Genomic DNA, 25,527 nt, shown 5'->3' with positions numbered 1-25,527 from the left:
TGTATTTATTTGACAGAGAGAGACATAGTGAGAGAAGGAACACAAATGGGGAGTGAAGAGGCCGCAAGAAGGGAGCCCAATGCAGGGCTTGATCCCAGGACTCTGGATCATGACCCGAGCCAAACGCAGATGCCCAGTGACTGAGCCACCCAGGCGCCCCTTCCCATGTTTCTTGACTGTGACCCCACTCTAGTGGCTCACTCCAACCTCTTCTTCTATTACCATATCTCCTCCTCCGACTCTGCCTACTCTGCCTCTTTTATGATGACCTTTGGCCCACCCAGATAATCCAGAATAATTTTCCCATCTCAAGATCCTTGCCTTAGTTGTATCTTCAAAGCCCCTTTTGCCACATAAGGTAACTTACAGATTCTACCAATTAGGATGTCAACACCTTGAGGGGACCATACCATTCTTAGCTCAGAGGCCATACAAAACCTGACAGAGGCTGTCATAAGCCCCAGCAGTTCCACTCTTAAGTATATACCCAAAAGAATGAAAACAGGGACTCCAACAGGTAATTGTACACCAGTGTTCACAGCAGCAGCACTCACAGCAGCCCAAAAATGCAAAGCACCCACTGTCCCTCAAGTGATGAGTGGGTGAACAGAATGTGATCTATCCATACAATGGAATATTATTTAACCTTAAAAAGGAATGAAGTGTTAATATATACTACAGTACAGATGAACCTTGGAAACATGGTAAGTAAAAGAAGCCAGAATACAAAAGATCACATATTGTATGATTCCACTGGCATGAAATACCTAAGATAGGCAAATTCAGCCGAGACAGAAAGTAGAGCAGAGGTTACTGACGGGGTGCATGTGGCGGGGTGGGGGGGGGGACGGGAGTTATTGCTTAATGAATATTCTGTTTCTGTTTGGGGTGATGGAAAATTTTGGAAACAGTGATGGTTGCACAACATCGCAAATGTAATTAATACCACTGAGTTGTACACTTTTAAACATATTTCATTTTCATTTATTTTAAGTAGGCTTGACACCCAATGTGGGGCTTGAACTCATGACCCCAAGATCAAAAGTCACATATTCCACCAACTGAGCCAGCCAGGCGCCCCTGGAATTGTACACTTCAAAATGGTGACAACAGCAAACTTTATGCTACGTACATTTTACCACAATAAAAGAAAAAATTGCCAGGGAGCTGGATTTGACCTGTGGGCTCTAGTTCCCTTGACCCCACTGATACTGCCAAAGGCTTGACCCTTTATTGTCTCACTTCCCTCATTACCCAGCTTAGAATTCACACCCATCAATATAATCCTTCCCTTGCATATCTAACCCTCCTGCCTGCCTTACCCTGACCCTCCCCACTAGAGGAACAGCCGGAGTAAAGGAAATCCCACAATCTAGCTGACTGATCTTATTTTCACATCTCACAGTGGAAACTCCTATTGCCCTGGTCTGTTTTTCCTCCCATCTTTTCCTCTCTCTTCAAGACCTTCATCATCTCCCCCACCTTCTCACTCAGGTGCAAGACTTCAGGTCCTGTTTCTCTGAGAAAATGGGACCAACCTTGAGGAAAAATCCCACAAGCGCCTCTTGCTGCTTCTGCCTTCCTCTCTGTACCTGTCATCCACCATCCGCCCATGTCTGGGTGAACGTCCACGCTCTGTCCTTGCAGGGACGACCCCTCCGTGAGTCTCATTCAGAGATGTTGCTCCCGCATCCTCACTGCGCGCCCTCTCTTGGATCCTTTCCATCAGGAAGAACAAGCTGTGTTATTCCCATTTAAAAAACAAAACAAAACAAAACACCCACAACCCTCCACCCCTTCCAGCTACCACTCTCCCTGCTGTTCTTTACAGCAGAACTCCGTAAGTGGGTGTTTTGTTCAATCTCCCCTTCTCTCCTGCCCACCCCCCAACTCCATGAAAACTACCCTTGCAAAAATAAATTTTAAAAAATAAAGAAAGAAGGAAAGAAAAGAAAGAAAACTACTCTTGCATCACTGGTGACCTCCAAGGAGCTCTGTTTTCTGTCTTCGCTGTATGTGACCTTTTTGTTCTTTTTTGCTTGGCATCTGGGACACCTCAACAGCCAAAGTCCTTAGACCTTGTCTCTGTCTACACACACATACTCCCTGCTTTCTGGACATCAGAGTTCCAAAAAGGACCAGAAGCTATATGGTATGGTTCAGAATCCAGGTTCTGCCTGAACCCCAGCTTCAGGTATTAGGGGACCACGGGAAAGCTTCCTCACCGGGAACAGACGCCCTACCGCACCCGGCTTACAGGCTGTTGCAAGAAGTCTGTGATTCACCTGGCATGTCGGAGCATTAGTAAGCAGTAATTATTACCGCTGATGCCAGGCTGCCATGAGCAGAGCAGGCCAGAGAAGAATGACAGGGTTTGGTGGTGGTGTGCAAGGGAGGGACAAAGGAGGGGCCTAGCTCTTCTCCCTTCCTGCTAAAACCTGCCACAGGTGAAAAGTACAGGTGTATTGTAAAGTTCTTTGCTGGGCTTTATGGTAGATGCCTGCACGTAGGGCCAGGGGGTTTGACACTCAGCCTGCAGACCATTTGCCCTCTGAAGTGTATGGCATGGGAGGGGAGGTCCTCTGTAAAGACTGAGAGCAGTTAACTGCCCTGTGTTAGTCAATCTGTTTTTAGAAATGCCGACTGTCATCTATGTAGCTGACACACAGCTGGCCCCCTGCAGCTGGATTCTGGCTGCAGACCCCGGGCAGACACTGCTCTGGAAAGTAGACATGGGGAGGGGACTAGCTTGACCCAGGGAAAAGAGCTGGGACCACAGTATGGCCTCAGAATATGGGCCCTCCTTCCTCTATACTGTCAAATAGGAGTCCATCCAGCTCCCTTCTTCCCCACTGCTGCCCTTCCCCCAACCCTATCCCCAAATTCCAGGTAGGAAGAGTGAAAGAGAGTCATCGACAGGCTTTAAGGATAAATGAATCAAAAAAATTTGGTATGCATCCAATAGGTATTACTTACCCAATAAAAAGGAACAAAGTACTGGGGCCCCTGGGTGGCTCAGTCATTTCAGCCTCTAACTCTTGTTTTCATTTCAAGTCATCATCTCAGGGTGATGGGATCAAGCCCTGTGTCGGGCTCCACACTGGGGGTGAGCCTGCTTAAGATTCTCTCTGCCAGGGGCGCCTGGGTGGCTTGGTGGGTTAAAGCCTCTGCCTTCGGCTCATGTCATGATTTCAGGGTCCTGGGATAGAGCATCACATTGGGTTCTCTGCTCAGCAGGGGGCCTGCTTCCTCCCTCTCTGCCTGCCTCTCTGCCTACTAGTGATCATTCTCTCTGCCAAACAAATAAATAAAATCTTTTTTTTTAATTCTGTCTACCCTTTTTTAAATTTTTTAAAACATTTTATTTATTTATTTGACCAACAGAGAGAGATCACAAGTAGGCAGAGAAGGTTGGGGGGGAAGCAGGCTCCCTGCTGAGCAGAGAGCCCAATGCAGGGCTCAATCCCAGGACCCTGAGATCATGACCCAACCCAGGGCAGAGGCTTAACCTACTGAGGCACCCAGGCGCCCCTCCCCCACATTTTTAAAAAGGTTTTATTTATTTATTGGATAGAGAGGACACAAGAAGGGAGGAGGGGCAGAGGGTGAGGAAGAAGCAGACCCCCTCCTGAGCAGGGAGTCTGATGCGAGACTCAATCCCAGGACCCCTGGGATCATGACCTGAGCCAAAAGCAGACACTTAATCAACCACCCAGGGGCCCCTCTCTCTCCCTCTCCTTAAATAAATAAAATAAAATGAAAAATTAAAAATATATATTTAAAAAAAAAAAAAAAAGGAGGGGCACCTGGGTGGCTCAGTGGGTTAAGCCGCTGCCTTCGGCTCAGGTCATGATCTCAGGGTCCTGGGATCGAGTCCCACATCCGGCTCTCTGCTCAGCAGGGAGCCTGTTTCCTCCTCTCTCTCTCTCTGCCTGCCTCTCCGCCTACTTGTGATCTCTCTCTGTCAAATAAATAAATAAAATCTTTAAAAAAAAAAAGGAGGGGCACCTGGGTGGCTCAGTGGGTTAAACCTCCGCCTTTGGCTCGGTCCTGATCCCAGGGTCCTGGGATGGAGCCCCGCATTGGGCTCTCTGCTCAGTAGGGAGCCTGCTACCTCCTCTCTCTGCCTGCCTCTCTGCCTACTTATGATCTCTCTGTCAAATAAATAAATAAAACCTTAAAAAAAAGGGGGGGGGAGCAAAGTACCAATATGTGCCACCACCTGGATGGAGCCTGGAACCTGGTGTTTAGTGAGAGAAGGCGGTCACAGAAGGACTCAGGGTATACAATTCCATTAAGTTAAATATCTAATATAGTCAAATCCAGAAACAGGTGGCAAACGAGTGGTTGCCAGGGGCTGGGAGCAGGAAGGAATGGGGACTGCTAGCTAATGGGTAGGGGAGAGATCTTGGGCTGATGAAAATATCCTAAAATTGATTGAGGCAATGATTCCACAACTCTGTGAATATACTAAAAACCACCCAATTGTACACATTTTTTTTTTTAAGATTTATCTATTCATTTGTCAGAGAGAGAGAGAGAGAATGTGCACAAGCAGGGGGAGCAGCAGAGGCAGAGGAGAAGCAGGCTCACCACCGAGCAGAGAAAGCGGCACTTGGGTGGTTCAGTTGGTTAAGCATCTTCCTTCAGCTCAGGTCATGATGCCACAGTCCTGGGATCAAGTCACAAGTGGGGCTCTCTGCTCAGCAGGGAGCTTGCTTCCCCCTCTCTTTCTCTGCCTGCCTCTTCGCATACTTGTGATTTCTCTGTCAAATAAATAAGTAAAATCTTTAAAAAATAATAATAATAAATTAAAAATAAAAATCTTAAAAAAAAAAAGGCACCCATTTATCATCACTCAGTTCCAGAGGTCAGAAGGCCAGGTAAGGCATGACTGGGTTCTCAGGTGTCACCAGCTGAAATCCAGGTGTGGGCCAGGGCTATGATCTCATTTGGGGCTCTGATCCTCTTCCAAGCTCACGAGTTGTGGGCAGAATTCAGTTCCTCTCAGCTCTAGGATTGAGGTTCCTATTGTCTTACTAGCTATTGGCCAGGGACAAGGCTCAGCTCCTAGAAGCCATCCTCAGGCCCTTGCCCTCTGGCCCCCTCATCTGAGCAACAGAGACTGTCCCTCATGCCATCCCTTTTCTCGCTTTGAGTTTCTAACTTCCTCTTCTATGGGCAACCAGAGAAAACTTCCTTTTTTTAAATTATTATTTTTTTATTTTTTTAAAATTATTATTATTTTTTAAGATTTTATTTATTTATTTGACAGACTGAGATCACAAGTAGGCAGAGAGGCAGACAGAGAGGAAGGGACGCAGGCTCCCTGCTGAGCAGAGACCCCCGATGCAGGGCTTGATCCCAGGACCCTGAGATCATGACCCGAGCTGAAGGCAGAGGCTTAACCCACTGAGCCACCCAGGCGCCCCTAAATTATTTTTTTAAAAAGATTTTGTTTATTTATTTGACAGAGAGACAGAGCGACAGAGGGAACACAAGCAGGGTGAGTGAGAGGGGGAGGGAGAAGCAGGCTTCCCACTAAGCAGGGAGCCTGATATGGGGCTCGATCCCAGGACCCTGGGATCCTGACCCAACTGAGTCACCCAGGTGCCCCAACTCCCTGCTTTTAAGGGCTCACTGATTAATCTGTCTACTTTAGGGTCAAGTGTGCCATCTCACATAAGCTAATCACAGGAGTTACACCGCATGCACAGGTCCCACCCACGCTCAACAGGAGCGGAAGACTGGAGGACAAACATCACTAGGGGTCTTATGAGAACCCAGCTGCCATAGACAGGAAACATGCGGGAGGTGCCAAGAAAGTTAAGGGATTTCCCTAAGGACATACAGAGAACCAGAGATGGGGCCTGAATGGCTGTAATTTAAGGCTTCTTCCTCCACACAAGTAGGCCAGGACCTGGGAGATGTACCAAATGGCCTTTTTTTTTTTTTTTAAGATTTTATTTATTTATTCGACAGACAGAGATCACAAGTAGGCAGAGAGGCAGGCAGAGAGAGAGAGAGGGGAGGAAGCAGGCTCCCTGCGGAGCAGAGAGCCCAATGCGGAACTCGATCCCAGGACCCTGGGATCATGACCTGAGCCGAAGGCAGAGGCTTTAACCCACTGAGCCACCCAGGTGCCCCCCAAATGGCCTTTTGAGCCCCAGCATGCACTAGTGTATATGGGGACCCCAGCCTGCTGGTTGAGGAGGTGGTAGGGGTTCCAGCTGTTGGAGCTGGAATGAGGTCCCATAGAAACAAATGCTCCTGCAAGGGAGAGGATCTTGAACACTCCCAGGAAGGCAGAATAAGAGTCAGATGGCCCTTCTGGGGTCTGGAACAAAGGCCAATATTCCCAGTGCCCAGGTCCCCTTTACTTGCCCAGACAGGGAGAGATCTCTGAGCCAAAGAGGCTAGGGTCCCCCAACCACTAGGGGGCGCCTGGCACACACGATGCTTTGTGTTTAAGGCTGGTGTGAACACATTTGGGAACCCAAGGTAGGTACTGGGGTGGAGGGGCTGACCACCTGCCTCCCACACCCTCAAGGTTCTACAGATCTGGGGGGCATCTGGCTTGTCTACATGCCCTAAGGCCCTGGCCTCCTGATGCCTGCTTCCTTCTTCCTGCTTAATCTGTTTCACTTTGCTCAGAAGCAAGCCCTTGAAAAGGGCAGTGGACCTCCACTTCTGGTATGCACCCCATCCCCATCTCTGGTCCTTTTCCCAGTGTCTCCAGGCCTGACACTTCAGCCCACTGCGGCGGCCCCCTGCCCTCACCCCTGCTCACACTCCATCATTGTGCCCTGTCCTGGACTTGGTCAGCACCCAGCTCCTAACCTCATACTCCATGGGAAACCTTCACCTCCTTCTGTTAGGAGATTTTCCCCTGGGGAAATGTGGGACCTGACACCTGGCCCAGGCCCTTTCCACAAGGGAATTCAAGGGGAAGTGGGGACAGAGTCTCAGGGCATCTAGTCAACATTAAAATGAGAGCAAGTCAGGAGGCACCTGGGTGGCACAGTTAAGTGTCTGACTCCTGATTTCAGCTCATGTCATGATCTCGGGTTGTGGGATCAAGTTTTGGGTAGAGCCTATGTCGAGACCCACATCAAGTCCCAATCGGCTGGGCTCTGCACTCAGTAGGGAATCTGCTTGGGATTTTCTTTGTTGCTCTCCCTCTACCATCACGCCCCCCCCTTAAATAAATGAATCTAAAAAAAAAAAAAAAAAGAAAGAAAGAAAAGAAATGAGAGCAAGTCAGCCCAAAAACTAAGGGAGTGGGCAAAGTTTGAGCAAAGGCACACAAAAATCCAGGAGGGAGGGCGCCTGGGTAGCTCAGTGGATTAAGCTGCTGCCTTCAGCTCAGGTCACGATCTCAGTGTCCTGGGATTGAGCCCCGCATCCATCCGGCTCTCTGCTCAGCAGGGAGCCTGCTTCCCCCTCGGTCTCTGCCTGCCTCTCTGCCTACTTGTGATCTCTCTCTCTGTCAAATAAAATAAATAAAATCTTAAAAAAAAAAAAAAAATCCTGGAGGGAGTATTTGGGATTCAGGGGGAAGGTACAAAGCATAGGACGACTGGAAGAGGACAACTAGGAACACTATTGGACTCGGGGAGGGTGTCCACTGTTTGTCTGCAACGTCAGCTCTCCTCTGAAGGAGTGACAGAGATGGGGGAGGGAAAGCTGGACTTCAAGTCCCATTTGAGGATAGAAAAGGATGGGTGGGAACTGGCCAAGCTGGGAAGGGACAGAGGTCTTCTCTGATTGGAGAGGCTGCAGGAGTGGGTCTCCCTGGGGAGGCGTGGGCTTGGAGCCCCAGCATACCCAGAGGCACGTGTGTCTGCGTGCATCCATGGCCTGCGTCTCCACAGGCCAGCTGCTGCCCTGGCAGCTTTACTCCCATTCTGTTAAGCCCTCACTCTGGCACCCAAAGTTCTGGGATACCCTAGGGACTTGCCCAAGATCATCCCCTCTAGTCAAGGTCAGGCTCCTCCCAGTTGCCCATGCTCCTGCCCCCAGAGTGGCTCCCATGCTGGCACCTGCTACTGGTGGCAGGGTCCTGGACAGCAAAGGCAAGGCCAAGTGCAAGAAAGGAGCCAGCCTGGGTGTGGGGAAGGATGGGGGGGTGGGGGAAACCACGGTCTACGTGAAATGACAAGGTCAAGTACATGGTGAGATAGAACCCACATTCTGTGGTCAGACAGACTTTGGCTGTGCCCAGACAGCCAAAGGAAGAAACAACTCCTGGGGATCAGAAAAGGCTGTGGATTCAAGTTTGGGTAGACAGGGAGGAAGGAGAAGAGAGAAGCACCCCAGGGGGGATCCAGGCTGGAGCAAAGGGGCTGGTGTCAGGTGGGCTTTCTCCTTCCTCAGCACCTCTGGACCTTGAGCCCCTGTCATTCATTTCTGGCCAAGCCGCCGCCAGCACCAGCACACCGGGGGTTAACTTCTGTCTGGTGCAGTGGCCTCTCAGCAGCAGCAGCAGCAGCAGCAGCAGCAGAAGCTGCAATGTGAGAAGGGAGGAGAGGGGCAGGGCTGGGACAGGCAGAGTCTCAGCATCGGGGAGAAGAGACTGTTTCCCTGGCAGGACCCTAAGGCTCCACTCCTGCCTCAGGATGGCTGCCTTCCTGCCTTGTGCCCAGGGCTACGGCACACTCGCTGGGCACTCCAAGGGTCACAGCCAGTATCCAGGCCCATGGGCCAGGCGGCAGCCAGTCTGTCAGTCTGTGCTGCAAATCAGGGGAAGGGGCCCAAGGGCCGTACCCAAGCAACCAGCAGAGAATGCACTGGGCCCCGCCCAGCTTCCCCGAGCACCAGGTGGGGAGCCGGACAGAGGGCAGACTAGAGAGAATGGAAGGTTCTTTGGGGTCCCGACCTCAGAGGCCTGGCCTTGACGTCCCCCTCCTTGAGCAGAACTGAGTCATAGGAGCCTCCCACAGCTCCAGGGCAGGGAGACACACAAAGCTCCCTGCCCTGTCCCTGGACTGGCTGCCAGGCTGCCTTCACAGTGAGGACCAACCAGAGACGGGTCACTGTGTGAGAGATGCATGCATGCGTGCTGGGCACTGAGTGAGCTCCTCATCTCCCTTCTCTTGCCCTCTCATCCACCACACCACTGGATTCACAGGTAGAATTATGACCACCGCTGCCAAAGAGCAGAGGCTCAGAGAGGTTAAGAAACTCACTCGAAGCCACACAGCCAGAGCAGACTTGAACCTGGGCTTGTTTAACTGGCACCCTTAGCCACCATGCTGCTTAGGAAGGTGAAAAAGCGAAGTTCACCAGCAAGTAAACCTGGGTCTATGGGCCAAATCCAAGAAGGGCAGCCCTGGGATCCCCAGGAAAGCAAGGTGATATAGGCTGACAGCAGCATCCAGAGGACACGGGAAATGTCTGGTCCCAGATCTGGGGATGAATCTGTGGCAGGAGGGTCCTCCTATAACTCCAGGTGCATCCCCAGAGCAAGGGCACTGCTGCTGGCCACATGACGGAGTGCCGCTGCAGCATTTACTATGAGGCAGTGCTCAGCAAGGCTCTGCTAAAACTGGATGGAAACACCTCCAGCAGGCATCACGGGAGCCTGCCTGGTGACCAGGAGCCAGAGAATCCCTCCGCTTCCAGCAGCATGACCTTGACTCTCCTCTCTGAGCTTATTTCCTGATCGGCCCAAGTTAGAGCACACCAGCATCAACGTTCAGGGTTTCTGTGAGGATTACAGGAGGTGTTTGTCCAAAAGCACTTGGACTGGGGGTGCCTAGGTGGCTCAGTTAGTGAAGCCTCCGCCTTCGGCTCGGGTCATGATCTCAGGGTCCTGGGATGGACTGCACATGGGACTCTGCTCTGCAGGGAGCCTGTTTCCCCCTCTCTCTCTGCCAGCCTCTCTGTCTACTTGTGATCTCTGTCAAATAAATGAAAATAAAATCTTTAAAAAAAAAAAAAGCACTGGGGCGCCTGGGTGGCTCAGTGGGTTAGGCCGCTGTCTTCGGCTCAGGTCATGATCTCAGGGTCCTGGGATAGAGTCCCACATCGGGCTCTCTGCTCGGCAGGGGGCCTGCTTCCCTTCCTCTCTCTCTGTGATCTCTTCCCTTCCTCTCTCCTACTGTGATCTCTCTCTGTCAAATAAATAAATAAATAAATCTTTAAAAAAAAAAAAAGCACTTAGATTGAAAACCTTCTTTTTTTCTTTTTTAGTAATTTATTTATTTATTTAGAGAGAGCCAGCACACTCGGGGTGGGGCAGAGGGAGGGAGAATCCTAAGCAGGCACTGTTGAGCATGGAGCCTGAGACAGGACTTGACCTCACAACCCTGAGATCACAACCTGCATGGAAACCAAGAAGCAGAGGCTTGACCAACCAAGCCACCCAGGCGCCCCTGAAAACCTCCTTCTAGGGATGCCTGGGTGGCTCAGTGGGTTGAGCCTCTGCCTTCGGCTCAGGTCATGATCTCAGGGTCCTGGGATCAAGCCCCACAACAGGCTCTCTGCTCAGCAGGGAGCTTGCTACCCCCTCTCTCTCTGCCAGCCTCTCGGCCTACTTGTGATCTCTGTGCCAAATAAATATAATCTTTCAAACAAAACAAAAATCCTTCTTCAAAAAAACTGCACATGCACGTTCATAGCCGCGTTATTCACAAAGGGTAGAAACAGCCCAAATGTCCACGGACGGATGAAGGAATGAACAAATTCCAATCTAGCCAAAGCAACAATAAACAAGTATCCAGCCACAGAAAGGAACAAAGCGCTGACACCTGCCACGGCACGGGGGAACCATGAAGACACGACGCTCAGTGAGAGAAGCCAGACACATAAGGCCACAGAATATGAAATGTCCAGAACAGGCAAGTCCACAGGGACAGAAAGCAGGCTGATGGTTGCTGAGGGAGAGAGGAAGGGGCAGGGACTGCTAATGGAGTGAGGGTTTCTTTTTATCTTTGTTTTGTTTTTGTTTTTAATCAATTGTATTTTTCTAGAGGCGTTCAAAGTTCATAGCCATATGGAGCAGAAGGTACAAAGATTTCTGCCCCCCTCCCACACACACATGCCCAGCCTGTCCCATTGTCCCCACCCTCCAAGTGAGCCGTGCATTCGTTGCAACTGGTGACCCTGCAGGGGTTTCTTTCTGGGATGATGAAAATGTTCGGGAATTAGAAGATGACAACGGATGCAGCACTCTGAAGGTACTAAAACCCACCAGGTTGTACACTTTAAAAGGGTGAATTTTATGGCATGTGAATGATATCTCAATTTTTATTTTTTTTTAAATATTTTATTTCTCCATTTGACAGACGGAGATCACAAGTAGGCAGAGAGGCAGGCAGAGAGAGAGGAGGAAGCAGGCTCCCCGCCAAGCAGAGAGCCCCAGGCGGGGCTCGATCCCAGGATCCTGAGATCATGACCTGAGCCGAAGGCAGAGGCTTTAACTCACTAAGCCACCCAGGCACCCCAATAACTCAATTTTTATTAATTATTTGTTTTAATACCCAGACATGGAGGCCAACGCAGGGCCTGAACTCACCATCCTGGGATCAAGACCCGAGCTGAGATCAAGAGTCAGACGCTTAACCAACAGAGCCACCCAGGCGCCCCTATATCTCAATTTTTAAAAAGCACTTGGAAAGAGCTCAGAAAATGCAGCTCTCGTTACTACATCCTTCAACTTCAGAGAGTCTGTCCTGTGATGAAAGAGATGAACATACTTTCACAAGCTCAACACCCAGAAGAGAACTGGGCAGAGCAGTCCTGGCAACCTGGGACAAGTGACAGAGTCAGGCTAACGGCACAGGACACACGAAAGTGACCAATGGTGGGAGCCCCTGACTGCCATGTCAGCTCTGCACAGAGCTACTGAACGCAAGGCCGTGGGGAGAATAACCCAGGGGCACAAGGCTGGCAGGAAAGGCTTCTGCGAGGTGTAGAGGGTACAGAGCCCGGGGGGAGGGGGGCATGGCCACCCTAGCTCTCTGTGTGCCCCAAGCAGGTTATGGGAGGTGCTTTGCTTCAGTTCACAAATAGGAACAAAAAGCTTGCAGTAGGCCTGCTCTGTGCCCTCCCAGAAGGTCCAGACTTCCAAGTTCCACAGGTGAGAGAATATACAAGATCAGCAAGTCTGGGCCAGACACACAGCTAATGTGGCACTGAGGGACAGAAGCAGCTACTCCTCAGAACCCAGGCCTTCCTCCAGCCCCAGGAGGAGCTGAAGGCCCACAGAGGGACTCCGGAGGCTGGCCTGAGCCTGTAGACCCACAGGTGAGGCACCACATAGGCTTCTCTTCCCACCCATCTCCTGTCCCTCCTGCCTCTCCCCTGTGTACCCTGTGTAGTCCCCAACCCTGTCCGGGGAGAAGCCAGATAGTACAAAAGCCTTGCAGAAGGGAAAGGGCCATGCCTGCTGTGAGTATAAATATATATATATATATATATATATATATATATATATATATATATACACACACACACACACACACACACACACGAGATGCATGGCCCTTTCAGACCACACATATCCAGACAGAATAACCTAGAACCTATGTAAAGGGAAGAGAAAGGGAACTAGTAAGCATTGTGTCTCCTCTGGGCCAGGAAGGTCCCAAGGGATTTACACACACACTGTCTCATTCAATCCTTAAAAGAATCCTGAGAGATTTCAAAGATGAAGAAAATGAGCTTCTGAAAGCTTAAGGAAATTAGCCAGCAGGACACCCAGTAGGTTAAGGCCATAAAGCTGAGCACAGGGACGTCTGGGTGGCTCAGTTTGTTAAGCGGCTGCCTTGGGCTCAGGTCATGATCCCAGCATCCTGGGATCAAGTCCCGCATCAGACTCCTTGTTCAGTGGGAAGCCTATTTCTCCCTCTACCTGCCGCTTTGTCTGCCTGTGCTCACTCTGAGAAATAAATAAAATCTTAAAAAAAAAAAGCTGAACAGTGTCCCAGAAGCTGGTCCTGCATAGGAAGCTTAGCAGATTGGGGGTGTGGTCCGTTTCTGCCCACCAGCTGGCATTGGCTCCTTTGGGGGACTCCGTCACTCCCACTTTCTCCATGTGGTTCTAGGGGTGCTGGCCCTGTACTGGGGCAATCTCCTGAGCTAGGCTTGTCCCTCAGCATAAGATGAGCTGGGACCTGAGAAGCCAAGGGGCTTGCTGGAGCCCTGAGGAGAGGCAAGCTGGGAGTTCTCAGGCTTCCGGAAGCACTGACGGGAAAGCAGAGCAACACAGAGGACACTGGGCCAGGAGAGGGAGGCCACGGTCCTGGTGCCATAGCAGAGTGTCGGACTAGCTAGGCCCTTGGCCCACGCAGTTACAGGAACTGTTCACTGACTGGTCTCTGAAACCACGTCTAAGTGCAGATCTCTCGCCTCCCTGCCCCAGGCTGTTCACACAGAGGATCTGGTCCTTTCGGGGCTGGGTCTCACCTCTCCCAGAATCCTGGGGTGGGGCAGTGTTGGACGCTCTGGGCCTCCTCCTAAAGCAGCTCCACCGCTTAGTTTGACCTTCAAAGTTGGCATCTGCTTGCAGGAATCTGGCTCTCTCCTTCTGGAATTCAGCCTCCAGATGTCAGATCCAAGGCGGCAGCAGCGGCTGCACAGGGCTCCCCCCAGAGTGAATCAGCTGCATTCCAAAGGTGCAAACACAGACGCCACACCCTCGGCAGCCTGAAGCTGCAGACTTCCTCCCCAGGCCCGCCCGGCCCCCACTCCCACTCCCCTCCCCCTTTTTGCCTCTTCCCAGCCAGCCCGGGGCGTTGGGCTTCCTTTCCAGAGACATTCTCCTGGAACCGCAACAGAGAGACAAAGAAAGCCACTGGGGCCGGGAGACACCCTGATCTGCTCTTCGGACTCTCTCTCCTGCAGCGAGCGCAGACCCCGGCCGGGACCTCCCCGCACTGTGAGCAGCATAGTGGGGTCCCTCCACTCAGCAGGTGCCTGAGCACCTACTGTGGGACAACCAAACACGATGCCAACCAGCGCCTGGTATCAGGGCGCTCAGTCCAGCGAGAGCAAACAGTCCCAAGGGTGGGAAGAGCCATAAAGGAAAGACAGAAGGGCTGAGACAGACAACCAGTGACAGGGGGCGGGTGGGGGGGGCGGTTACCGGGGTGGGGGCCTCTCTCAGGGATGACTCATAAGCTGAGCCTGAAATCTCTACAGAGCACGTCTCCACCATCATTTCCCTAGAACCAAGGCAGTGCCCAGAGAACCCCAACCACGTAGCAGGCTACCATCTTAAAGCATACAATCCAACAGTTTCCAGGATCTTCACCATATTGTGTCTAATCAATTCAGAACATTTTCAACACCCCAAGACACCCAGTCCCCATTAGCATTTCCTGTTCCTCCCGAGCCCCCCCCATCCCCCATCCCCAGTCCTACTACTCAGGTGCCTTCTGCCTCTAAGGATCTGCCAATGTGGGATGCTTCGAATCAATGGTACCATACAGCACGTGGCCTTTTGTTCAGGCTTCTTGCACTCAACACATTTCCAAGGTTCGTCCGTGTGGTAACAGGCATCAGTGCTTCGTTCCTTTTTGTGTCCAGGAACACTCCACTGTACGGATGGACCAGGTTTTTATTTACTTCATCTTCAGCTGATGGACATCTGGGTTGTCTCCTCCTTTTGGCTGCTGTGATGCTGCCGAGAGCATCCCTGTACAGGTTTTCGCATGGACCTGTGTTTTCACGTCTCTTGGGCAGATACTTAGGAGTGTAAGTGCTGGGTCAGATGGTGTCTCTAGGTTGAGATGCTGCCAGACCGTTTCAAAGCAGCTCTGTCATCTGACATTGCCACCAGCACAGTGTGAGGGCTCCAATTCCTCCCTAGCCTCCCCAATACTTATTACTGCCCCTCTTTTTCTTTTTCTTTCTTTCTTTCTTTTTTTTTTTTTTTTTGTTACAGCCATCCTTATGGCTGAAAAGTGCTATCTCACCCAGGGTTTGGCTTGCAGTTCAGGAACCAAGCCTGCCATGTGGCTCAAGGTAACCCCAGGTCCCCAGTCCCTTCAAACCCTCCATCAGGTCCTGCTATGATCCATGTCACAAGGATCAAACCTACATCCAGTCTAATTCAGCCAAATGTCTACCACTTGAGGGTTTCAGGTACAAGGAAAAGCGGGGAGGTGGGAGGAGAGTCCTGGTTTACGACCCCAGGGCAGACAGGGAAGAAAAGAGGCCACACGGAAGTTCCCACAGGAGTTCCTATACATCTCTTTCTATCTGTGCCCCCACTGAAATGTAAGCTCTGGGCATGCCACAAATATGTGGTGAGTGAATGAATGAATGAATGAATGGATAGAAGATGGAGAAAGAGAACTGACGTGGGGGCTCAGGGGTTAGAAGCTCCAGTTCTGAAATGAAATGGTTCACACCAGAATCCTACTTCTGCTCTTTTATAGCTGTGTGCCCTTGGGTGAATCACTTGGCTTTCCCCATTACAAAATAGGCCTAACAGGGACCATATACCTGACCATACACCTGGTTTTGAGGATTAAATGTGATAATATAGACCAGGCACTATTATGTGCCAAGGATTCTTACAGACGAGGTCATGTAACACCCATATTCACAAGAGCCTTACGAGGCAGGATGATTGCCAGCTTCAAGCTCAAGGAGTCTGTTGGGTCATAAGGCTGGTGAGGCCAAAAGCAGGGATCTGAACCAACAACCCAACTCTGGTCAGGGACACTGACCCAATGCTGCATGGCCCCTAACAAGAATACCGGGCCATCCCTGAGCAGGTGACAGATGACCTGGCCCAGAGGGGGACTTTCCCCTTCAGTGGAGGCTCCTGGGTACAGTGTTGGGCTCTCAGCAAAGGGTGCAAGCTACTGCGGAGTCCAGCGACCCTTAATGCAGGATAGGCATGAGATGCTGCGAAAGCTGACCTTAGACATGCAGGAGAGGGGCGCCCATCTGGCTCAGTTGGTAGAGCATGCAACTCTTGATCTCAGGGTCTTGAGTTCAAAGCCCACACTGGGCGTGGAACCTCCTTTAAAAAAAAAATAGTTAAAAAAAAAAAAAAAGAAGAAGTTTAACATGCAAGAAAGAGGTAGGGAGACCCTGAGGCTACATGCCCGGGACACCCGAACCAACACCAACTGGCAACTTGGGTCAGTGAGCAGACAGACGGGAGGATACCTATCCTTTTATCAAGGAGAGCTTAAAGAAGTCAGAGGTTCCTGGTGGGGAAGCCTGGCTCCTGACCTGACTCCCTTAATGGCAGGTGCTCTGTTCCTCCATGAGGGTGTGCGGCCTCGGGACAGAGCCGCGCAGAACCCACACCTGTAGGACCACCTTAGGGTGACAGGTGTGAAGGGATTCCCCTCAAATCAAAGCGTCTATCAAGAAGAGCTGCAATGGGTTGGCCTAGGGGGGACATCAAGTTAGGCCCTATAAAAATTAGCCTGGCACAGCCCAGAGGCTGAGCAAAAATACCAGGGATTCTCCCAAACAGAGATGGGCGGCCCCCTCACTTCTGCCTCTTCATCAAAGGGAATAGATGGCCTAAGGAGGGAAACTTAAGGAACACCTGTTTTCAGGGGCCACAGGCAGACAGGAAGACGGTATAGACCGTAGAGGGCTGAGGAGGTGCGCAGAACCACCGGCTGCTGGAGAAGCAGCTGAGAGGTCTCTGTGCCAAGAACTGGTTGAGGGGCAGCTCAGGACAGAACAAGGAGCTCAGAAGTAAGTGGGGGATGTAGGGCGGACTGCTCTTCTGGGAAACTTGGCAGCGGAGGGCTGGAGACAGGGCTATCGATGGAGACTCCATCATTTATTTTAAACAGGGGAGAAGCTCAGCTGATGACAGGGCTCCAAAGGAGACTGGAATGCGTTTAAATCCAGTCATGGAAAACAATTACACACACCAGGCTCCGTTCTGCTAGAAAGCTCCGGAAGGGGTTTCTCCTGGCTGCCTGGCTGGGAGGTCCAGCACAGTAGTTTTCCAGGTTGAGTTAGAGGACCACCTGTTAAACACGCAGACCCCTGGGCTCTGCCCCAGACTTGCTGGGCCAGCAAGCCCAGTGTGACAGCCTGCTGGGGCTCTAAGACTTAGAATATTGCCAGAGAGGCAATGAGTCTGCAGGGAGGGAGGGACCAACTCAGTATGAAACAATGCTCAGAGAGTGACTGTTCACCAGACCTGGCCCACAGGGCTTACTTGAGGGGACCGAATCTCCTCTCCTCCTGGCATGCTATCCACATAAGTCTCACGACCCGTCTCCCTCTACCTGCGCACCCCCATACTCATAGCCCACCTGGCCAGTGGCCATAGCTCCAGCCGTCCCCTTAGTTCAAGGCCAGGCCGTGCAAATGGGCCCGAGGTGCCCAGGGGGACTCATTTATCCTGTGGGCCCAGCTCCAAGACCAAAGCCCCAGTCTTCACAAGGAGGAAGTCCCTGGCTGGATGACCCTTTCAGGGGTCCTAAAATGCCTCTGGACTCACCTATACCAGTCCCGCCCTGAGGAAGAACTGACTGATTTGGCCTAGACCCAAAGGCCTGGGGAAAAGGCCCAAGGACAGTGTAATAGGGAAAAAGGTTTACAGAAATAGCAGAAAGTGTCTCTGTCTCCTTTGGTCATCATCTCCACAGAGTATCTGTATTGGGGGGGGGGGTGTCTCCTAGCCAAATAAAAGTATATCCCCTCTGCTGGGATGAATCAACTCCCTGAGCCAAAGGGCTTGTGAGCTGGAACAGTTTGCACTTGGATCCCATCTCCTGCTACTTTACAGCTGTGCACTCTCAAGCAAACCACTTAACCTCTCTGAGCCTTTTTCTCTTCTATGAAATGCACCTCACAGTTAGTGCCCCCTGTGGTCCAGTGCCACCAGGACCTCTGATTGACTGCTGACCTGAGGCTCGAACACAGAAAGCTGGGTTCCACTCCTAACCTCAGAGCCACATTTCCTGCCACAGCCCAAAGGGCAAGACGGGGAGTTGTGTCAGGCAGAAGGGACGGATTGCATAAGATTCACCATCCCTGCCCCCACTGGAAACCCACAGGCCTTCTTAGGATTAGAGGCACAGGCAGATCTTCAGAGGAGCACAAATACATTTCCCCTGCTCCCACAGCACAGAAGGAGTCAGCACAGCCAGCAGAACCCAGATTGGCAACCCTGAGGCCCCTTCCAACCCGTCTGGGCAGCAGCAGTCAGAGATCCCCTTGCCGGGGCAGACTTGGGAGGATTTTATGTGTATGTTTTAATTGCTCCGGGCTCATGGGGCTGCTGAGTGATTCTGCTAGTCCTGCAGTTGCACACAGCCTGCCTGCCTGGCACTGCCTTTGTTACTGCTTGGGAGCACTCAGCCACTCTGGGCTCCCCCCTCCCCCTACTCCCAGAAGCAGCAGGCTCTGGGCCTTCCGCCCTCCCTCCCTGAAGCCACTTGTACCTGCTCCAGAGCCTGGAGGGGTGACAAGTGCTTCCCAGACAATGAGAGGCTCCAGGGAGAACAGACATACTCAAAGGCTCCTGCTGCACCCTTGTTTTGTGCACTGAATTCAGGCTGGGGTTCAGGGCTCCTACTGCTGGGTATGCACTCCAGCAGGCTGCCTTTGGGGATGATTATTGGTAAAAAAGGCCCTGTCTGCCCATCCTTCATTCCAGGAGGTCAGTCACCCCCCGCCCCCCATACACACTTTCCCTTTAGTACTGTGGGAGGAAACTGAGGCCCAGGGTAGAGGACCTGTCTGGGGCAAGGTCACCCCACCCTGGGTCTTCTGGGTGTGTTTCAGGCAATGATATCAATCTTCTTGGGGTCCAATGCTGCATGACCTTGGTCAAGCTATTTAACCTCTCAGCCAATGGTACTGTCCAGTCTGCGTTGTCCGGAGGCTGGATGGAAATTATATGCATCAAGCACCTTGTACTTTGCCCTGTACCTGATCAATACCTGACCCATTACTATCATTACTCCATCCTTTTCATTCTCCCCTCCCTCCATTCCAGCCACCCCCCACCCTCCCCGCTTCAGGGGCCCGTCAAACCCCAGGCACCGGCTTGTTCCCAGGCTTCTCCAGAGGGACCCTCCCTAGCTGCCGAATAGACGCTCTTCTCTTTCCTGGCTTTTGTCCTCGCCTTCACACTCTCTGACACTCCGGGCTGTCTACTGGTTCACCCCGCGGGCCTCTCTCGCCCTGGAACGTAAGCCCCCTGAGGGCAGGGCTTATGCGGCACTGTACGCCCTCCAGCCCCTCACCCCCGTGTGCGAGCGCTGGAGCGCGTGAAGGAGTCCCATCTAGGGAGACTGGCCCCGGGGCCGACCCTGTCCGGGGGGCAGCCAGCCCGACCCGGGGCTGGTGAAGGAGCGCGCGGGTGTGGGGGACCGCCGGCCGAGGCTGGCGACGGGACGCGGGCTCCAGGGGGCGGCGCCGGGGACAAAGGGTGGCCCTACCTGTGCGGGGGGCGCGGGCACCTCCCCCAAGGTGGCTCCGGCGCGCGCCCGCGAGGTCACGTCCCGGGCGCGCCAGCCGGAAGGAGGCCCCGCGCGGGCGGGGGGCGGGGCGTCATCGGGTAGGGTACGCCCCCAGGGCGAGGGGCAGCGGCTGGGGGGCGGGGCCACTGGGCTGGGGCCGCCTCGCACTTCCGCTCGCCGGGGTCGGTTATTCATATTCATAAGGCGGGTGAGGGGCGGGGCCTGGATCCCCGCGACGCCCCGCCCCCGGGCCGCGGATCCCTCCCCGGCGGAGGCTCCGGCCCCAGTGGGGCGCCCCCGGCTTCCGCCTCCGGGAGGGAGTTTCCACTTGGTCACAACTCAAAAATGTGTCGCTCCCGCTCCTCCGCCCCCTCGTTTCTGCTCTGGGCGGGGGGTCTCCTCCCTCGGAAGGCAAAGGGGCGGGGCCAGGAGAGGGGCGGCTCCTCCTTCCTGTGACAGGTCCATTGGGATGCAGCAGACCCTTCCCTTTCTCCTTTCCTCCAATTTAGCGGGAGTAATAACAGTCATTTTAATTTAATTTAACTTATTTATTTGACAGAGAGAGACGGGGAGAGAGGGAACACAGGCAAGGGGAGTGAGAGAGGGAAAAGCAGGCTCCCCCCGCACCAGCAGGGAGCCCGATGCGGGTCTCGATTTCGATCCCAAGACCCCGGGATCATGACCTGAGCCCAAGGCAGACGCTTAACGGCTTAGCCAGCCAGGCACCCCAATAATACTCCTTTTTAAAACAAAATAATGGTTCTATTTTATTGACCGCTTATTCTGTGCCAGGCACTGTGCCTTTTATACCAACTACCTCTTTCAATCCTCTCAACGGTCCCACTGAAGTTAAGTACAACATTTACCAGGCCCAGAAGCTCAGAAAAGTTGAGTGACGGAGGTACCCATTATCACACTGCTGGCCTTGAGCTTTTCCAGAAAGGTTGGTACCAATGGGTTGGAGGAGGGGTCAGGAGCTGTGCCCCCGCTCCCCACCTCCCCCACTGTCTTTTAGGAAACAGGCTTACCTAAGGCCCTCCTAGCTGGCTGGGAGTGGCTGAGGGATGTATCAGAATATTCCGTTTGAGGGCGCCTGGGTGGCTCAGTGGGTTAAGCCGCTGCCTTCGGCTCAGGTCATGATCTCAGGGTCCTGGGATCGAGTCCCGCATCGGGCTCTCTGCTCAGCAGGGAGCCTGCTTCCTCCTCTCTCTCTGCCTGCCTCTCTGCCTACTTGTGTTCTGTCAAATAAATAAAAATTAAAAAAAAAAAAAAAAGAATATTCCATTTGAGGGAAAGCTACCACTGGGGGAAAGCAAAGCATGAAGGCAGGACAGGCTACACACATTTGCCCGATCCAGTGCAAAAAGAAAATGTGAGGCCCTGTGTTCCAAAATGATTAAGAATTTCAAGAAGGTGGGGCGCCTAGGTGGCTCTGTGGGTTAAAGCCTCTGCCTCTGGCTCATGTCATGGTCTCAGCAACCCCCCCTCCCCCGACACCCCCCCACCCCCTACCCCCATATCGGCAGGCATCGGGCTCTCTGCTCTGCAGGGAGCCTGCTCCCCCACCCCACCGCCTGCCTCTCTGCCTGCTTGTGCTCTCTCTCTCTGTCAAATAAATAAATAAAATATATTTTTTTTTTTAAAGATTTTATTTATTTATTTGACAGACAGAGATCACAAGTAGGCAGAGAGGCAGGCAGAGAGGCAGGCAGAGAGAGAGGAGGAAGCAGGCTCCCTGCTGAGCAGAGAGCCCGATGCGGGACTCGATCCCAGGACCCTGAGATCATGACCCGAGCCGAAGGCAGCGGCTTAACCCACTGAGCCACCCAGGCGCCCCAATAAAATATATTTTTAAAAAAAAATTTTTTTAAGAAGGTGATGACAACATTCAGCCAAGCCTAGGCCCTGCTTAAGTACCAGGCTTGTGTGACTGTACAGGTGAACGTGCATGAAGCCACCTGATGAAGGGGCTCAGGGGCTCTTCTAGGACCTGAGAAACCAACAGGGACATCCCCACCTCCAATGTCACCTCACGCCCCAACCCACCCCACCCTGGGAGCCTCACCTCCATGCTGACATCCAGGGCTCAGCTCCAGAGTTACAAAAGCTGAGCATTTCAGGTTCTCTAGCACTGGATTCCTGGGGGGTCGGGTGAGTCCTATGGGGAGAGCATGTCCTGAACCTGAATGACTCAGCTGGCCCTTGGATATTCTCAGCGCCGGCCACGTGGACAGGTAGGCTGGCTCTCACTTGCCAGGCCCAGCGCAGGACTCAGTTCTGACTCGATGCCCTCCTTCCCCGCTGGAGCAGGGAGTGAGGGAGCAGCCAGGGCTGCTTCCCAGAATAAACACCCCACCCAGAGTCAGCCCCAGCCCTACAGGCACAGCAAGCCAGAGCCAACGGGAGAGAGCTCACCAGGCCCCAGCTCAAGGTTAATAAGTCACCCTGATCTCACTCCCTCTGTCACTCCATCCTTGTTCCTGGGCCCCCACTCACAGTGGGTTGCAGGTTTCCTTAATAACAATAGCTACTATTTGTTGCATTCTTTCGAAGCCCTCCTGTGCTCTCTGCACTGAGGCTCACACAAACCCATAATAAACATGATGATCACCATTTCACAGATAGGGACACTAAGGCATGTAGAGATCCCATTGCTTGGCTAAGGTCAAGGGCTGGAGTGTGGGGATTACTGCCATTCCTCCATCCCGGTTCCGGTTCCGTTGTCTCTCCTACATCTGTATTGTAGATCATTGGGCTCACTTTATGCTGTCTTGTATTATTTACTCTCAGTGCCTTGAATAGATTAAGGCTCTGGAAAGACAGTAACTGTGCTTATACCACTGAGTTTCTCTGGACCCAGCCTTGTGCATTGACAAGTCATTTACTAAGCATCTATATTGTGCAGGACACCCTTCTTGCAGTGTGCATGTGTGTGAATGAGGGACTTGTGCCCCCTCTGAGTGATAACAGAGGAGGGGTCCCCACCAGACCGAGAGATTTCCTTAAAGACACGGATGGCAGTGCCTAGCCCAGTGTACACAGTAGGCCCTCAGTGAATGTTGATGAATAAACACACAATAGAAGCTTAATAAATATCTACTGAATGAATGGGAACCTAGGAGATGTTTAATAAGTGTTTATTGCTAGGGCGCCTGGGTGGCTCTGTCAGTTAAGCAACTGCCTTCAGCTCATGTCAAGATCGCAGGGTACTGGGGCGCCTGGGTGGCTCAGTGGGTTAAAGCCTCTGCTTTCGGCTCTGGTCATGATCCCAGGGTCCTGGGATCGAGCCCCACATCAGGCTCCCTGCTCAGCGGGGAGTCTGCTTCTTTCTCTTCCTCTGTAGCTGCCCCTGCTGTGCTCTCTCTCTGTCAAATAAATAAATAAAATCTTAAAAAATAAAGATGTAAAATCTATATAAATAAATAAATAAATGTCTATTGTTGAAGGTTTAGGAGAACCAGATTGAGCCCCCCAAATGTATCTGTCAGCAATTATCTTAGCTTGGGCTGCTATTAACAAAATACCACAGACTGGGTAGCTTAAACAACACACATTAATTCTTACAGTTCTGGAGGCTGAAGTCCAAGTTCAAAGTGCTGGCTGATTCTGTTCCTGATGAGGACTCTCTTCCTTGCTTGCAGATGGCTGCATTCTTGCCATGTCCTCACATGGCTGGAGGCAGGGAAGTTCTGAGCTCTTTCTCTTCTTATAAGGGCACTGATGCTATCATGGAGACCCCACTGTCATGACCTCATTTAAGCCCAATTAGCTACCAAAGGGCCCATATACAAATAGTATAATATTGGGAAGGGGTGGTTAGTGCTTCAACATATGACTATGGGGGGGGGAACATTCATAACAGATATATTTATGCAGTAATATTTATGAAATATTTACTACGTGACAGGCACTGGGCAGGACTGGGCAGGACCCTGGAGGGGGGTGTGACAAACTGTCTTGTGTTCTACTCTTTGGGGAACTTGGGAACTTACAGTCTTGTAGGTAAGACCTTCCATAACACAAGAGAGGGGAGCAGGTACCAAAGTGTGGGAGCTGAGAGTAAGGACTCTTAGAGGGAGGAAACCCAGGGTAATGGTAGGAAGGAAGACATCCCTCCTTACCCACCTTTTGCTAAGAAGGAGGAAGCCAAGCCTGGCCTGCCTGGTATGCTGCCTCCCAGAAAAGCACAACGCAAACAAACAAACAAACAAAAAACCCTTTGGAGCCTGGCGCTCTCAGATGTTCTGAACCCCCACCCCAGTGGGTTATAACACAAACTTTGGAATCAGATCAACTGAGACTGCAATCTAGCTTACGCATCTCACTAGCTTCTAAGACCTTGGCCAACTTACTTCTCTGTGCCTCAGTTTCCTTCTCTGTAAAAGAGGAATAATAATAGGACTCACCCTCAGGGTTATTATTGTGAATATAATAAAAGTACAGCATCGGGGGTGCCTGGCTGGCTCACTTGGTGGAATATGTGACTTGATCTCCAAGTGGTGAGTTCAAGCCCCATCGTGGGCATGGAGCCTACTTTAAAAAAAAAAAAAAAAAGAGGGACACCTGGGTGGCTCAGTTGGTTAAGCAGCTGCCTCCCTGCCTCCGGCTCAGGTCATGATCCCAGCCCACATCGGGCTCCTTGCTCGGCACGGAGCCTGCTTCTCCCTCTGCCTCTGCCTGCCATTCTGTCTGCCTGTGCTTGCTCTCTCCCCCTCTCTCTCTCTGATAAATAAATAAAATCTTTAAAAAAAAAAAAAGAAAGAAAGAAAACAAATTCTGGTATAAAGAACTGGTCTGGCTGAGAACTGTGGGTTTCTGGTTGGGTCAACTCCAGCAAGATTATATAGTTCCTCACTCTTGCTAGGTTTACAAAAGCTAAATTTAGGGGTTTATCTGCAGCTAAGGGAGTCCATCTGGGTCCTGGAATTGTGGACACCAGGTAGTGATGGCTAGTAGGTGTTAAGAATGTACTTCATTTGGGGTACCTGGGTAGCTCAGTCCCTTAAGCATCTGACTTCAACTCAGGTTTGGATCTCCAGATCCTGGGATCAAGCCCCCTCCTCCCGCTCAGGTAGGGTTTCCTGCTCAGCAGCACATACCCTCCCCTCTTACCCTGCTCAGTGGGGAGTCTGCTTTTCCCTCTCCCTGTGCCTTGCCCTCTGCTCCTCCTGCTTGTGCTCTCTGTCTCTCTCAAATAAATAAATAAAATCTTTTTTAAAAAGAATGTATCTCATTTCATCTTTACAACAACCTTAGAAAGGAGATACTAGTCATCATCCCAAGCTGGGAATCCCAACACAGAGTTCTCACCTGGGAGCAACCTGCTGGTCCTTGAAAACAAGTGTGTGAAGAAAAACAATGAGAAAGGCCCTCCAACTGTAAAGGTTTCTCCCCCCCCCCCTTTTTTAAAGATTTTATTTATTCATTTGACAGAGAGATCACAAGTAGGCAAAGAAGCAGGCAGAGAGAGGGCAAGAAGCAAGCTCCCTGCTGAGCAGAGAGCCCGATTTGGGGCTCTATCCCAGGACCTGAGATCATTATCTGAGGGCAGAAGCTTAACCACTGAGCCACTGAGGCAGCCCTGTAAAGGTTTCTTATGGTCCAGTGTCCCTCATGGCACGGAGGTTGTTGGACTTATCTGGTTACTGATTTCAGGTCCCACTGGACTGATTGTAAGACCCACGAGGCGAGGGCAGCTGGGGTTGTTCACTCTCGTTTCCACTGTCGCGCACTGCCTGGCACCCTGCAGGCACGCCATGAGCACTATTAACAGATAAAAGTAGCCCCTTGCACACCTTTTTTCAGTATACCTAGATTCCCCCAGGGCTGGAGGCGGACCTACGGAGGTTTAACAACGCTTTGCCTCCAGCCGCAGGGCCGCGCTTACAGGCTGAATCGTCGAGATTCCAGAAGCCGGGAGGTGGCGCTCTGCGGCCCTCAGCCCCGCCCCGCCCCACACACCGCCGGGACCCGGAGAGTCGGCCCTTAGCAGCCCCCTCCTAGAAGGTGCTAGGTCCCAAAGCTGGCCTGCCCCCAGGCCCATCTGCCGGCTAATGTTTAACCTGGTCTCACTCCACATTATCCACAGGAGGGAAGTCGGGGCGGGATGGGGGCAGGAGAGGTC

The 25,527-nt window shown here is 52.0% G+C and overlaps 1 protein-coding gene across 8 annotated transcripts in view; it reads right to left on the bottom strand.

The window, feature by feature from the left end:
* Positions 1-19,492, bottom strand: part of TFAP4 (transcription factor AP-4) — a 34,497-nt gene extending 15,005 nt beyond the window's left edge. Inside the window, exons 1-4 of one of the 8 annotated variants that reach the window (XM_045072004.1) lie at positions 19,383-19,492; positions 15,876-15,979; positions 13,411-14,641; positions 1,593-1,718 (exon numbers count right to left, since the gene is read on the bottom strand). In XM_045072004.1, coding sequence (XP_044927939.1) covers positions 1,593-1,606 — 14 coding nt within the window. In that variant the 5' untranslated portion in view covers positions 1,607-1,718; positions 13,411-14,641; positions 15,876-15,979; positions 19,383-19,492. The other 7 variants (XM_004750522.3, XM_004750523.3, XM_004750526.3 and 4 more) reach the window with 7 other exon arrangements.
* Positions 19,493-25,527: the final 6,035 nt, after the last annotated feature.

This window comes from Mustela putorius, unplaced genomic scaffold (genome assembly GCF_011764305.1).
Source record: "Mustela putorius furo isolate JIRA1106 unplaced genomic scaffold, ASM1176430v1.1 tig00004007_pilon_pilon_pilon, whole genome shotgun sequence".
NCBI lineage: Eukaryota > Metazoa > Chordata > Mammalia > Carnivora > Mustelidae > Mustela > Mustela putorius.
This window is presented reverse-complemented; position numbering and strand designations above follow the sequence as displayed.